The 14,377-nt window shown below is 36.7% G+C and overlaps 1 protein-coding gene and 1 long non-coding RNA gene across 6 annotated transcripts in view; one reads left to right on the plus strand and one right to left on the minus strand.

Annotated features, from left to right (window-relative positions):
• Nucleotides 1-1,595: 1,595 nt before the first annotated feature.
• FBXW7 (F-box and WD repeat domain containing 7) overlaps nucleotides 1,596-14,377 on the minus strand; it is a 278,082-nt gene continuing 265,300 nt past the window's right edge. For all 5 annotated transcript variants that reach the window (XM_045018642.1, XM_045018646.1, XM_045018644.1 and 2 more), the window contains 5 exons: nucleotides 11,838-11,951; nucleotides 9,515-9,696; nucleotides 8,087-8,312; nucleotides 4,806-5,016; nucleotides 1,596-3,420 (listed from right to left, as the gene is read on the minus strand). In XM_045018642.1, the coding sequence (XP_044874577.1) occupies nucleotides 3,152-3,420; nucleotides 4,806-5,016; nucleotides 8,087-8,312; nucleotides 9,515-9,696; nucleotides 11,838-11,951 (1,002 nt within the window). In that variant the 3' untranslated portion in view covers nucleotides 1,596-3,151. The remainder of the gene's footprint in view (nucleotides 3,421-4,805; nucleotides 5,017-8,086; nucleotides 8,313-9,514; nucleotides 9,697-11,837; nucleotides 11,952-14,377) is intronic.
• The window catches only part of LOC123371264, a 35,517-nt gene continuing 25,551 nt past the window's right edge, over nucleotides 4,412-14,377 (plus strand). Inside the window, exon 1 of the long non-coding RNA XR_006579737.1 lies at nucleotides 4,412-5,026. This is a non-coding gene — a long non-coding RNA (uncharacterized LOC123371264). The remainder of the gene's footprint in view (nucleotides 5,027-14,377) is intronic.

The following is a 14,377-nucleotide window of genomic DNA, read 5'->3' on the forward strand; positions in this document are numbered from 1 at the left end:
ACCCTTTTAGAATTACCAAATTAGCTCATTGAAAATTTTAGTAGTGGCAGGCTTTACCAATCATAATAAAAGGTTATATGACTGCAAAGCTTTTGTTGAGTTATCCAGGTGACTGTTAGGCCTGGTTTCCACAGCATCAGTTGTTGTATATTCCCCTTCCCCCCGCCTTTTAAACCAAACAAAAAACCTACCTTGGATTTTTGCATCCAATATCAAAGCGTTCCTTTCGATCTTATAATGTGTCTGTTTTGTGGCCTTAAACTCACCTGAAGAAAGCTCTGCTCTAGTGATGACTTAATTGATCTAACTAGTCAGGCTGACAAGGGCAAACTGCTGGAAGTTCATACCAAGTTTGCGCTACTAGAACACACCATCCTTAGAGATTTCTTAGCTCTTTCACAGAAGTCACTTGTGGGCAAAGCAGTACAGGTCACTTTTCCACACTCACTGGACAGTTTTTGCAAATACCAGTTGGTGTTTTTAAAAAAAAAAAAATTATAGTTTGCCTCCATTTGTAAACAAATAGCTTGCCTCTCTGCAGTCAGTACTGAGTAAGGCTCATTTGAGATCTGTTTATTACCTTAACTTTCAGAATGAGGGTGGATCAGAACTAAACTTAGATGATATATATTAATATATTTATTTTCTGTTTTTGTCTTGAAACCAATCCTATCTGCATTTTCTGGTCCTTTTATAACCAGTAGTTAACTAATATTTTAAAAAGATAAACTGTTGACCAGCTAAATTGATAGTAAAAATCTACAAAGACGTGTACCTCATGTCTCTCTACCATTCAATCTTACTTGAAAAAAATTCAGTGTTAGTTTTGTACACGTTGTTTTAGAAGAAGATAACATTTGATAGGCTTCCAGTGCAACTGATATTCTGATTAGCTCACCTGTGTTGACTTTTCTGTTTGAGCAAGTTGATGGGACTGCTTTGGACCATGTGGACTTTCTTTCAATATTATTTTGGACAGTTCACTTTAAAGCTATCTTATGTTACTGACCCTGAGTGCTTTTAAATTCTGATATGGATTTTACTGCTTCTTGCTTTTCATTTGATACTGTATATTCTTTTCTGTAGCATTTCAATCAATCAATAAAAAACATTAAATTTCATTCCTATTAGACTTATTCAATCTCAGATGCGATTAACAAAATGGTCTGAGAAGAAACTGTAATAGCCACAAAAAGCTTAATCATGTAATTTTCCTCTTGATTTACTGAGTAACTTTGTGGCAAACTCCTGCCAGTGTCAAATCTTAGCTTCCTATCACTAGAATATACTACTAGGTTAACTCCCATCTTTGTCAAAGCCCCAGTGACAAAATCAGTACATTGATTTATGCACAGAGATGCTGACTCAGTGTTCTTGCATGTTCTTTGGGGGGGAGTTTCTTTGTAGAACTTTGTTACATAAGAAGCCCTTGAAGACATTTTGGTTTCTGTACATTCCTCTCTTTTCAGTAAACTGAGAAACTTGACTTGATGTTACACATTTCATAGTCTGAGATAGGTCAAGATTTTGCCCATATACTGGCCTCAGTGTTGCATATTAGTACAGTAGCAAACCATTGGAAGAAAAAGACGTGCTAACATGAAAAACACATTTTATTGCACTTAAGTTATAAGAAAATAAAATTTCTAAGTGAATCAAACCATAGACACAATCCCTTTAAAGGTTGTTTTCCTCCATCATGTCAGGTTGTTACATAACTAAAATTAAACAACTGGAATCTGATTGTTTTAAATCAGACTATAAATAAAATAAAACAAAACAAAAAAGGGAGGAAAAAACAAGATCGCCTAGGATACAGTGTTAAACCACTTTCACAGTTCAGCTTGAGTTGTGGCTCTTGGAGAATGAGGCAAACCATTTGACTTTGCATGTACATCTTTATTACAAAAACGTAATAGTTTTTGCACTGTCAGTTCCTTGCAGCAATAACTGTAACAGTTGTTTTTCTCAATACTGTAAAACACTAAGACTGACCAGCAATTTTATTTTTGTATTTATATTTTTAAAATTTTTGTCAGTTTTATTATGCATGTTCATTCCATTCACCACAGCCCTCACAAAGAAAAAAGTTTCCCCACAGAACAGGCTGCAATAGCTTTGTTCTAAGGAATGTGTTTTAATTTTTGCCCAGAAAAAAGAAAATAAGCTTTGCACACACACTCAATTCTTTACTTGCAGGCAAACTTCACTCTTAATTGTCTGAAACTTTTTAACTCTCAGCCTCTTAGAGGCACAGTTGGCTCAAGTTTCAGTGGCAAAAAGTCTTTTTCTGTAACCAAACTAGAGCAAATTTGGAATTCAGTCTGGGACTAAAACGTCACAGCAGAAAAAAAAAATTAAACAAGAAATAATTTGCTTTACTTTCTTTCATTTAGCAGCATAAATAAGTTTGGCCACTGGGAATACAGTACAGGGGTGGGACAACAATCCCATACTTGAAGACCTACTTCTAGCACCAGCATTGAGAGTTCAATCCATTCAAGAACTCTCAGAACCCAGGACAACTTGCCACCTCAGAGCAACATATGCATTGTAGAGTGTAGATGAAAGCAACAGTAAATAGAGTAACAGAGGCTAATACTGTGATTGACATTGGCAATGGCTGGCAAAAAAAAAAGCTCTGATAAAACTGTACAAAAACAATTCACAGTAAGATTTTAGCTTTTCCACATCAGGATTTGACTTTCAAAGTTGCGAGCATCTGTGACAACAACAAAGTCATCCAGTAACGGATGTTATGCAGCAACTTTCTAGATCTCTGTGGTAAAATAACAGGTTAGCAAGAATTGTAACAACTTTTTAACCTCCACTCTGCTCAATGAGCACTTAGAGGAAAATAAAGAAATAATTGCACCTGGTTTGATTTAGAAAGTCTTATATTTGCAAAGCTGCCCCAGTCAAAAGTGAAGCTTTTTATGTGATGAGACAGCAAATGCCTCTCTTGTCAGTTACAGTTTGTCATCTCGCAGTCTCCTCCTTCGTAGTCTGTAGGTCTTTAGGATCTGTTGCCCCAAGCCAACATCCTGCACCACCAAGGACAAGGGTTTTTTTTTTGTTTTGTTTTTTTTTTTGCAGGGGGAGGGAAGGGAAACATCGTCTACACATTTGGACAAATTCATTTTTCTGCTCTTCACTTCATATCCACATCAAAGTCCAACACCAGCAGCTTTGTTTCCTCAGTTCCATTTCGGCTTCCAACTGCACACACTAGCTTTGTGTTGGAGGCTCTGATCCGCCAGACGACGCCTCCACTTCCCCCACTCTCCAATGTGACTAGATTTCGGATAAATTCACCCGTTTTCAAGTCCCAAAGTTTTACAGTCCCATCATCTGAGCTGGTAATTACAAAGTTCTTGTTGAACTGTAAACAGGTCACAGCACTCTGATGCTTGTTGGGACCTACAATATTAAAATCCAAAGAATTTTGCTTGTGGTTAGAAAGGGGTTACCATGTTTAGATATATTTGTATGTAGGGTAAATCAAATATTTAACATACACAAAAGCCTTATTCTGTGTTATCAAAGGACTAGTACAGATACTGAAAAATCCCCATCCTCACAGTTGTCTGTTACTACTGTAACAAACACTGGGGCAAGTGTGTAGTCTCATCTGAGATTCATCAAAATGAACTTACCTAGTAGAAGGAAGTGATCACAGAATAGGTAGTTATCACTCCCACCCCCTTTGGGCAGAAAGGGTGGTCTGGTTCCTAGGTCACTGCTAAACCTTGATGGCAGGAAATGGTGCTGTTGCCCAAGCATTAATCTAATTTAAAATCCCTTCTGGTGGAATGTTACAGAACCCCCACAGACAAGAGAAGTCATAGTTAAATATTAACTCAAATAACAAAACTCTCTTTCTTTACATGCCTTTTTTCCCCTTAAGCCATCCCATAGTAATTGTCCTTTAAAAGGTCAGAGCTTGTTTTGTCCACTAATTAAATATGATTAAACAGTGGAGGATGCTTTTTAGTGAAGTGGGTTTTCTCTCAGAACCAGGGCTGGCAGGCAAAAGCCAGGGAAAGATATTACAAAAGACTTGCTTAGGAAAATAAGTGAATGTGTGTACATGTGCACAGCAACAGTCAAAATGAAAACTAAAATCTTTCTCTCTTTCCTGTTTTCCATTCATTTTTCTTGATTTATTGTAACAGACAGTGTTCACTGCCTCTCAACCCAATTAGTCTGGAGGCTTTGTAATGTCCAAGTGACCTAAATAACTAAGTCGACTGCTGATTTGAGATGCCATTTCCTACAGATTTTGGTGGTTTATTAGTCTAACATACAGACAGCAAATTTCTATCAGAACAGCTGTCTTTCCATAATAGGCAAATGATTTTAGATTGAGTTATAAAAAAAAGGTTTATTCACAGAAAGATAATTTCACAAATACAAAAAATAGTACAGCTGTCGCCATGGCCAACTTCTGAGCATTAAATGATCAGCAGTTGTTTTCCTTGCATATAGGTTATTTTTAATTGCTGGTTGGAACCTTTTCCTTTCCCCAGTCCAGAATGGTGTATTAAACAAGACTGTACATTTAAAACACAGCTTGACTTGACCTAAAATTGAAACAATCTCCCCAAAGCTAATTCTGTCCCCTAGCAATCTATGGGAAGTAGAAATGCTCCGATTTAACAGATATGAACAAGTATTTTGATATTAAGTTACCTATTTCAGCAGCACTCAGCACTGAAGCAATTGGTAAATTGAGGACTGACCTGCACTAATTTTGCACCAGCCTTTTAAACGAATGTGTTTCTATTGGGATAGTATAAGCTCACCTTGCAATGTCTGTAAACACTGTCCTGTTTTGATATCCCAGATTTTGACTGTTGAGTCTGCATTCCCAGACACAAGAATATTGTCTTTCAGTTCCATTCCACTTGTTAATGACTGGTGGCCCGTTAATGTGTGAATGCAGTTTCCCGTCTCCACATCCCAAACTCGGATTGAAGTGTCAAGAGATCCACTCACTACATGGATGCCATCAAACTAAAAAAAGGTAAACACATTACAAGCAATTGTATTAAGCTCTTAGCATTTACACTGTGAAAAAAACATTAAGCGTGCTATTTGCATTTAATTCAGAGTTTCACAAAATAAGACAGTATACGCTATGACCTTGCACTATCCCCTACACTAGGAAATTACATTATGGTACAACATGTTAACTAACAATGTTAAATACAACTTAGAACTCAGTGCAAAGCCTTATGTTTAACATGGCCCTATCATTAACCCCGCACACCTGATGCTATCAGTATAATTTCCTAGTGTAGACAAGGCCTATGGAATTCTGCAGTTCAACACCTACAGATCTTAATCTTGACTAAGGAGAAAAGTACATACTGACAGACACTTTACTTTGACCCTCTCTTTGAATAGTACTATACATAGCTAAAAATTCAAGCAAACAGAACAGAAAATATTTGTGTGGTTTCTGATATTTCAAGCAACTGCAAAGAGTTTTAAAGGATCTTCTGCCTTCAGTGTCAACCTCCTCATCCAAAAAACTTTTGCGGAATACTTCATTTGATCAAATCAACAGCTTCACTCTATGTAACATCTATCCACAGTATCAGAGCAAAAAGTTAATACAAGCACTTTGTCAACTAAAACCAAGAGCCAGTGGTGGTGATCAGGTAGTATATACTGCACCTAAATCATAAATTAAGAAAGAATATGAATTTAAACCTTTTTGAAAAAAATGTAATGCGTTATAAATCAATGGTTCTGAGGACTCTTTCTGTAAGGACTGGCATTTTACATATGCTTTCCAGCAGGAAGTCCAGTCCACTATCATCTATGGGCTAGGTTCACAAAGGTGCCATAGGCTCAGCATTGCAATGCTAACTATACTAGGTGCTCTGATGCCTACTGGAATCTACAGCTGTGACATAGGTACCTAACTTTCCCTGTGCATGGTATTAGAAGCCTGGGTACCTAAGAATGGGATCAACAAAACCCATCAAGAAGCCACCAGGGAGAGGGGTGGGGCTTAAGCCCTGTCCCTCAAAGGGACTTATACACCTAAGTCTAGGTTGGAGGGAGGCATCTATCACTGCTTGAAATTCACAGCCATGAACTCTTTCTCATAAACCACACACACCACAACCAACACACCATTACCTGGAGGTGATAAGTGCTGCCCCCTTATAACCTGTAGCCCGCTGGTTACAGTGCTCAGCCAAGATGTGGGAGATCCCTCCCTCTGCCTGATTTGGAGCAGAGATTTGAGTCCACGTCTCTCAACTCTTAGGAGAGTGTCCTAACCACTGGGCTTTGAGAACCTCATCTCAAACTATCCCAAACAGTTCTACTTTGTAAAAACAGTCATTGGAACAGGGGTCTCCCACATTTACAGGTGAACGCTCTAACCTCTGTAGAGTCACTCTCTCTTTCTGGCCCCACGTTAAGTTAAGAAACATTTGTTTTCTAATAAACACATTCTATGTTCAAAATGAGTTATGAAATCCTCTAGTCTCTCAGTTACTGAGCCACACTTCCTGTGCCACAGACCAGCCTAGCAGACATGCAATTTCTTGTTTTTAATTATATTTACCAATTTAAAAAAAAAAGTTTGAGCAAGTATTAGCCTCAGGCCTTTGTAACAGTAGAGGCTTAGGCACAGTACCAGCCCCCCCCAGCTCGCCAGCCAGAATGCCATTCCCAGTTCTCCATCTGCTGTCCTCTATGGCTGTGGTGCCAGCAAGCCCTAGCACAAAATAAATCCCTAAATGCCTTCTCAGACTCTGGAAGTTGTTTCAGCTCTGCAGAGAGAAACAAGGATGTTCAGGGTAGGTAAAAAGATAAAGGAGGATCCACAACAGTTCTTCAACTACAAACTTTTACTGCATCGCTATGTTGCTGAGGGGTGTGATGAGATGTGATTTGTGACCAACATAGCTGTGCTGGCAAAAGCCCCTAGTGCAGACTCAGTTATTACGGCAAAACTGCACTTCTGCTGGAGTGGGGGTGGAGGTGTGACTGGAATAAACTATGCTGGCAAAAGTGTCCACCCTAGGAATGCTTTGCTGATGTACTTTACTGGGCTGGTACAGCTACACCAGCAAAACCTTCCAAATGTAGACGTGGCCTCTAGCATAGGTAGGCAGGGAGCTGATCAGAACCCTTCACTAATAGCCATTAAAATCCTAGGTCCACACACACACAAATATAAACCACTGTTTTCATTTTTATAACAATCCATGAAGTGTTGCTAGCCAGGAACCCAACAATTGTATACTGAAAGGGATAACATGCAAACTAAACCCATATGTTTCAATAAACGCAATTTCTAGAGGACACACAAAATCTCCTTTCAAACATCAGAGTAAGGAAAAATTCAATCATACAAAGCTGCCAAAAGTTGCTTGTTTTTTGTAAATACCAGAAGCAGCTCGCTCTCTCCTTTTTGTGGATATATGTCTTTTCAGCATTTATTTACTAAGTAAGTTCTTTAGTTTGGAGTAAGAGAGACAAGCTCTGGTTTAATTTTAAAGATGAACACTACAGTTTTTTGGGGGAGGAAGTAATTTTTTCATGGCTGTAAAATATTCCACATGAAGAAGCACATGAATATTCCAGCTACTGCAGCACAGATTGAACTAGTCTAGCACTACCTCATACACCTTAGCACTAAATTCCTTCTCTAAGATTAAAATTCTAGAATACTAATACATGAACTTTCAGACTATCAAAGGGACATTACTTTTGGTGGACTTAACTCCTCAGTTGCTGATAAGCTATGAAAAACTGGGACACTGAAAACAAGAATATTCACAGCAAAATTAAAAATAATGTACAATAAACAACAGTGATTAAAAAAAAATCTTATTGTGTACTGTGGTAGCTCTCAGAGACCCAAACTAGGATTTGGCTCCCATTCTAAATTAAGACAAGATATGTAGCAAGAGGAGGGAGGTAGGATGAGGGTAACCTGAATCTCTATGTATTTTCTAGGACTGCATCTGCAGATCAGTAAGTACCCATAATTTTAGTAGTTTAACAATAAAGGTGGTGTATCCAAGGAAATCTAGAGCACTAGATGCAAATTGCTTACCTGTAATGAATAGACTCTATTAGTATGCCCTTGCAGTGTGTGTAGACAGGTTTCAGTCTCTGGATCCCACACTTTGACCATAAAATCATATGCTCCACTAACAACCCTCCTGCCATCATACTGAACACACCGGACTGCAGCTACATGTCCCATCAGAACATGTAAACATTGGCCTGTCTCTATGTCCCAAACTCTCAGCGTGGCATCTCGAGACCCACTGACAACTCTGGTGAAACACAAACAGAAACTACACTTAGCATATAAACTTCCATGTTATTTGTATCATGTATCCCAAAGCAGGAAGACTGATATATCAACCTTTTAGCAGTTAAACTGAACTTATCTCTCTGGAAGGTGAGGTGGCCTGAGTACTAGTCCGCCTGCTTCTGAAGAGCTGGCTTGGCTTCACATTTTATTCAGGTTGAAAGTTAAAGCACGTTACGTTTTCCCACCCTGTTCATCATCACAACACCAAACTATTTGGTGTGATTGGCAGTCAGTATTTAAGAGGAGCGATGCAGACTTGAATAACAAGATATTGCAGGTCAAGACTGAAGTGGGTTGGGAGAGCTGTATGTGACAGATTATATACCACCTACTTTTACAGATGGTTAGCTCAAGCCAGTAATATAGTCTTGCTTTAATGAGCACTACACTTACCTAGTATTTATTTATTTATTTATTTTTAAAACCCTCTTTGGAGGTTTTTCTTCATCATGCAACATTTATGTCACTTGATTTGTACAGTAAATACCAGTTTTAACCTACTGAGATGGAACCATAAATAGTAATGAAGATTACTGTAATTCCATTAACTATCTGGGCAGAAAAACCTAGTTTTCTTAGAAGGAAAAGAAGGGATGAATAACCAAGACAACATTCTAGACACAACTACATATCAATGCAAAGCTTTAAAACAAATAACTACAACATCTCAGCCAAAGTCTCTTGAATTGATATACTATTGTCGAAATGAAATGACAGTGTAAAAGAAATGTAAATAAAATATATTAAAGTCCAAAGACATTTAAAAAAAGGTAATTTTAAAATAGGTAAAGGTTTACAACAAAATGGAGAAAAATAAGTTAAAAACAAGGACTGTTTGTAGTGTAGCATAGCAGAATGGATCACATCAATAACTGAAACAACTGTGAAAGAAAGTTATAGGTAATTATTTGACTGTATATGGAGAGGTTTAAGTCGTTTGTACTTTGGTTAATTCTCTCACACCTTTTCTTCTTGCAGTCAGGTGCTCTTTTCTCTTCATGTTGAGTGTATAAATTTAATTTTAGTAATATATACTTTTATATTGCACAGACCTTTACTATTTTAGGACTACTTAATGAAATTTTAGGTACATTTTCCTTTTTTTAAAAAAATCACAAAATAAGAGGCAAAAAAGATATCTAATTTTAAGTAAACATTTACCTTTTTTCATGGAGATGCATACAACGCACAGTAGAAGTGTGTCCATATAAAGTATGAATACATTCTCCAGTCTCCGCGTTCCATACTTTAAGTGTTCGGTCTGTAGATCCACTAATAATGATATTGTCCCTCATTTGTGATGACCAGACTCCACCTGTGTGTCCAACTAGTGTTCTTAAACACTGAAAAATATTTTGTATAGTTGGTATTTTGGAAGAAGTTGAAAGAAATTTAATCGGTTCATAGATTATGAGGCCAGGCCAGAACACTGTGATCATATAGTCTGACCTCTTGTATAACACAGGCCATAAGATTTCTCTGAATTAATTGCTATTTGAACTAGAGCATCTCTTTTGCAAAAACATCCAATATTAATATAAAACTTTCTAGTGATGGAGAATGCACCACAACACTTGGTAAGTTTTTTTCTAATGGTTAATTACCCTCAATGGGGCAGGAACAATTTTTAAATACTGGCACAACATTAGCTTTTTTTCCAGTGTTCCAAAGCTTACTGAAAATCAGCATTAACAATCCAGAGAGCACCTCAACCAAATCTTTTAAAACCCTTGGATGCAAGTTTCTGGACCTGCTGATTAAAAGAGGTCTAACTTTATTAGATACTTTGTAACATCCTCCTGAGTAACTGCTGGAATGGAAAGTATTTCATCATCATACTTTATAAATCCATCATCTGTTTCCCCCAAATATAGAACAGATATTTATTGAACATTTAGGCTTTTCAGTATTATTGACTGTTCTATTTCCATCTAATATTGGACCAATACCATTGTTAGGATTCCTTTTCTTCCTAATATACTTAAACAGCTCCTTAACTCTGCTCGCCACAGACTTCGTGTCCTTTTACTTCCCTTTTCAATTTTTTTCAGTTCCTAGCTTCAATTTATATTCATTGATATCAACTTCCCCTTTTCCATTGATTATTCATATATATATTTATTTTAATTGCTGCTTTCATTTCCTCTCTAAGCCAGTTTGATTTTTAATGAGTGTTTCCTTTCTTGACTGTTGCTTTTTGGGCACCAAGTAAAATGTTGTTAAACAGTTCCCAATTATTCACATTTTTCTGTTTAAATTCTTTCCCATGTGTTTTGGCTTGGAATTGTTTTCAGCTTTGTGAAATTGGCTTTTTCAAAGCAATAAGAATATATTTTACTGGTTTGGACTTTATTCTTTTTACACATAACAAATACGATCAAGTCATGGTCACTTGCATATAAGCGACCACTACATTTTTCATTCTGTGAGCAATTTCTCTTTTTCAGTCAGGATGAGGTCAAATACAGAATTCTTCCATATTGGATGCAACACTTTCTGAATAGTCTCTAAAGTTTGGCTTAAACATCCCTCATATAAAGATGTTTTAAAATTATTAGATAAGATGTTACTGAGAACTTAAAACTGCTGACAAGTCATCCTGCCATGTTTAATTTCATATATTCAGTGGTACATTATATTTTTGAGGAGGAAGAATATACCAAACACATGTTTTTCATTAAAGAATAACTCCATCCTGTCCTTTTTGATGAAAGAATGTTAAAATTGCACCGTGGTTTCTTTCATGAACTAGCCTTAGTGAAGGGAAGCCAGATGAAAATTGGGTGTGGCTGCCTGCATACCACATTTTATTTTATTTTATTCTTCCCTAAGGTAGTAGTTACAATCCAGTCAAGACACTTTGAGGCATGCAAAGGCAGAAACTAAAACCTTTAAATACATCTAAGACTATTACAATGTGGATATCTTTTATATCTGAAGCTTGCCACTATCAACATTTGGGCTGTTGAAATTAGAAGATTCTCTGTTACTAGAATAAAGAGAAATAAACAGTCTAAGGCTATTTATAGCCAATAAAAAATATTGAAGAACTTAAAAACCATATAAATAAATGTGGAAGCCATAAGCATTAGCCAGAAACAAAATCCATGTGAATAAAGTCAGGATGAATTAACCTATAGGGAATATAACGTAGTGTGTGTCTAAATTCTCTGTAATCAATGTCAAAAATGACTCCACAAGAATAGAGCGGCTGCCAAGAGAACAAGGATATATGCCAATGGTAACATGAACAGCATTATAATTTCACAGCAAGGTGACTTTCATAAAATAAACATATTTTGGCATAGAGAAAGTTTGCCCAAATATTTTCTAATATTCAATCTTTATCTTGCACCAGACAGCAATAAAGGCAAAGACATAAGATGTTCTGGGAAACAGGATAAATTACTAACACACTTTTAAGCTTGCTACTACTATGCCAATGGTCCATTTCATGGGTTCTTAACAGCAATTACGAACTTACCTTGCCTGTAACTGCTGACCAAACTTTTAATGTGTTGTCATCAGAACCACTGACTATTCGGTTACCACAGAATTGTAGACATGTGATTACATGATCATCATGTCCTTTGAGCACCTGACAATACAGAATGTATGTTGCAATGTAAGCCAAAAGATTAGAAGATAAACAGAAAAGAAAATCAGAATCAGACTGGTGTACATCAGCAAGAAGGGCGCATAAATTAATGTAACTAAATTAAAAAATTGAATCATTGTCAGTCCTTATGGTTCAGATCTGTTTTATTACTAGCTGGAGACAGGAAGACATTTCCTTGATATAAAATGTCATCCATGATATAGCATTGCATAGCTGACCAGCTGCATTAACACTATTTTTACTCTTCTTCTAAAATAATTGAGATAGATCATTGCTAAAACTAGGATAACACGTTGGATAGACCACTGTATTCTGAAAAATAATTTTAATAATGTCAAAATAAAATCTTTAAAAGCATGAGAATAATTTCATGGAAAATATTTTACCTATGAACAAAAAATTTGCTTGTTATCCAATGCATTTTTTTTATTTTTATGAACTAGTCTTAATATGTACTTATATTCTTAATCACCCCACTCCTCCTGATCTACTGGGTACCAGATACTATCCAAAATAAGAACTATAGGAACCTTTACCAGTTACGAAGAAACAAAAGTTAGTTTGGCCGAATGAGAAGAAAATATGTGTATTTCCATGTTTGTGGATTTGAATGTCATTTTTCAAAAATGGCATTTTCAGTGTTTGATTATGGAAAACTGCAACAGATTATTTTTACTACAGTACAGTAAAGATCAATTACATCAGAACATGCAAATTAAACAAGGAATTTACTATTTAAATATCTGAATACTTTTCAAAATGTCTATTGATATGAAATGGGAAGCTGGGTAATGTCTGGGGCTACCATTTGAATAATTCCAGCATAGCATGATATGACAAAAAATGCAGCACTGTTGCCAGAAACACAGAAAGTTGCAGTCAGATATTCAAATAGCAGGAGATTTTCTCAGCTTTTTAGGTAACTCCTGTATTGTTTTGTTTGTTTAGTTTTCTGGACTACTATACAAAAATTAAGAAAAGTCACAGAATTTCTCTAAAAAGAATGGTGTAAGTCTCTGGCTGCTGTTTATGTATAAAGGGCAGTCAGAGACACAGTCAGTCTTGATGATACGACTGCTACATTCTTGCATAAATAAAGCACATTATGATACTATAATCTAGTATCAATATCATTAAAATGTGGGCATACCCTGCTAATGTTATCAGGCTGAAATGAAACAATTTTCATCTATATTATAGTACTTCATTTTTATTTTCAAAGGCAACAAAATCTTAAAAAGGGAAATCAGGTACTTTTCTTTACTTTTAAAAAGTTATAAAAATGTATGTAAAAATAAGACACAAAATGAAAACAAATATCTGAATTTATGTAATAGTTTCATATTACAATCTAAAAATACCCTAAACACACGATTAACTTCATGCATAAGTATTCCTGTTGAAGTGAATGGGAGTACTTTCATGTGTAAAGTTAAGTATCAGTATGAACGTTCCCAGGATTGGGGCCTCAGTGAAAATGTTGTTGCATGGTGCCACAGCAGTAGGATTTAACTCTACTAGCAGCAACTATATTTTGATTTTCTGATATGGTGCTGGAGTGAGGTATACAAACCCTACAGAGGAGAGGAAGAGGTTAAGGAGTTGATCTGGTCCCAGTGGCCTTGCCCCACCATACTTATAAAGCCTGCACAGACTGGATGCACTTAAAAAAGGAAGCAGAGTATCTTAGTGCCAGGCAGACAGTGGAGGTAAATTGACCTGAGCTCTCGGGAAAGAATTTTTAGGAGCTCTTGCTGTCTGAGGCCCGTCTACTGTGGCCTGACCAAGCCTGCAAAGGGACTGGTGATGCTTTGAAGATTAGAAATTTTATCTTATGTTCAATATTTTACTTTATCCTGTGGAAAGAGAGGGGACTTAGTAGGAAGAGATCCCGCAAGGAAGCTGCATAACACATCAGGATGCAGGACTTAGCTGCCTACCATTGGGGCCTTGCATTGGAGCCCACTGGAGTGGGTGGGCCCAGGCTCTCCTACCAACCCTTAGAAGGACAACTACAGATGTTCATAGAATCATAGATTATTAGGGTTGGAAGGGACCTCAAGAGATCATCTAGTCCAACCCCCTGCTCAAAGCAAGACCAATCCCCAAATCCCTAAATGGCCCCCTCAAGGATTGAACTCACAACCCTGGGTTTAGCAGGCCAATGCTCAAACCACTGAGCTATCCCTCCCCCCAAATGTTCCCCTTTACAGATGCTCAGAAGTTTTCATTTGGCTTAAAACAGGATAGGTAGAAACATACATAAATTTCTGCACTGTAAAATATACATGACTTTCTTCTGATTTAATTATTTTTAAGAAAAAAAATTGTCACAAAGGGCTTTAACACCCTCTTTTCAAAGTTAACAGTTTTAAAAAGTTTTTTGGATGTCAGAAATGATTTCG

This window comes from Mauremys mutica, chromosome 5 (genome assembly GCF_020497125.1).
Source record: "Mauremys mutica isolate MM-2020 ecotype Southern chromosome 5, ASM2049712v1, whole genome shotgun sequence".
Taxonomy (NCBI): domain Eukaryota; kingdom Metazoa; phylum Chordata; order Testudines; family Geoemydidae; genus Mauremys; species Mauremys mutica.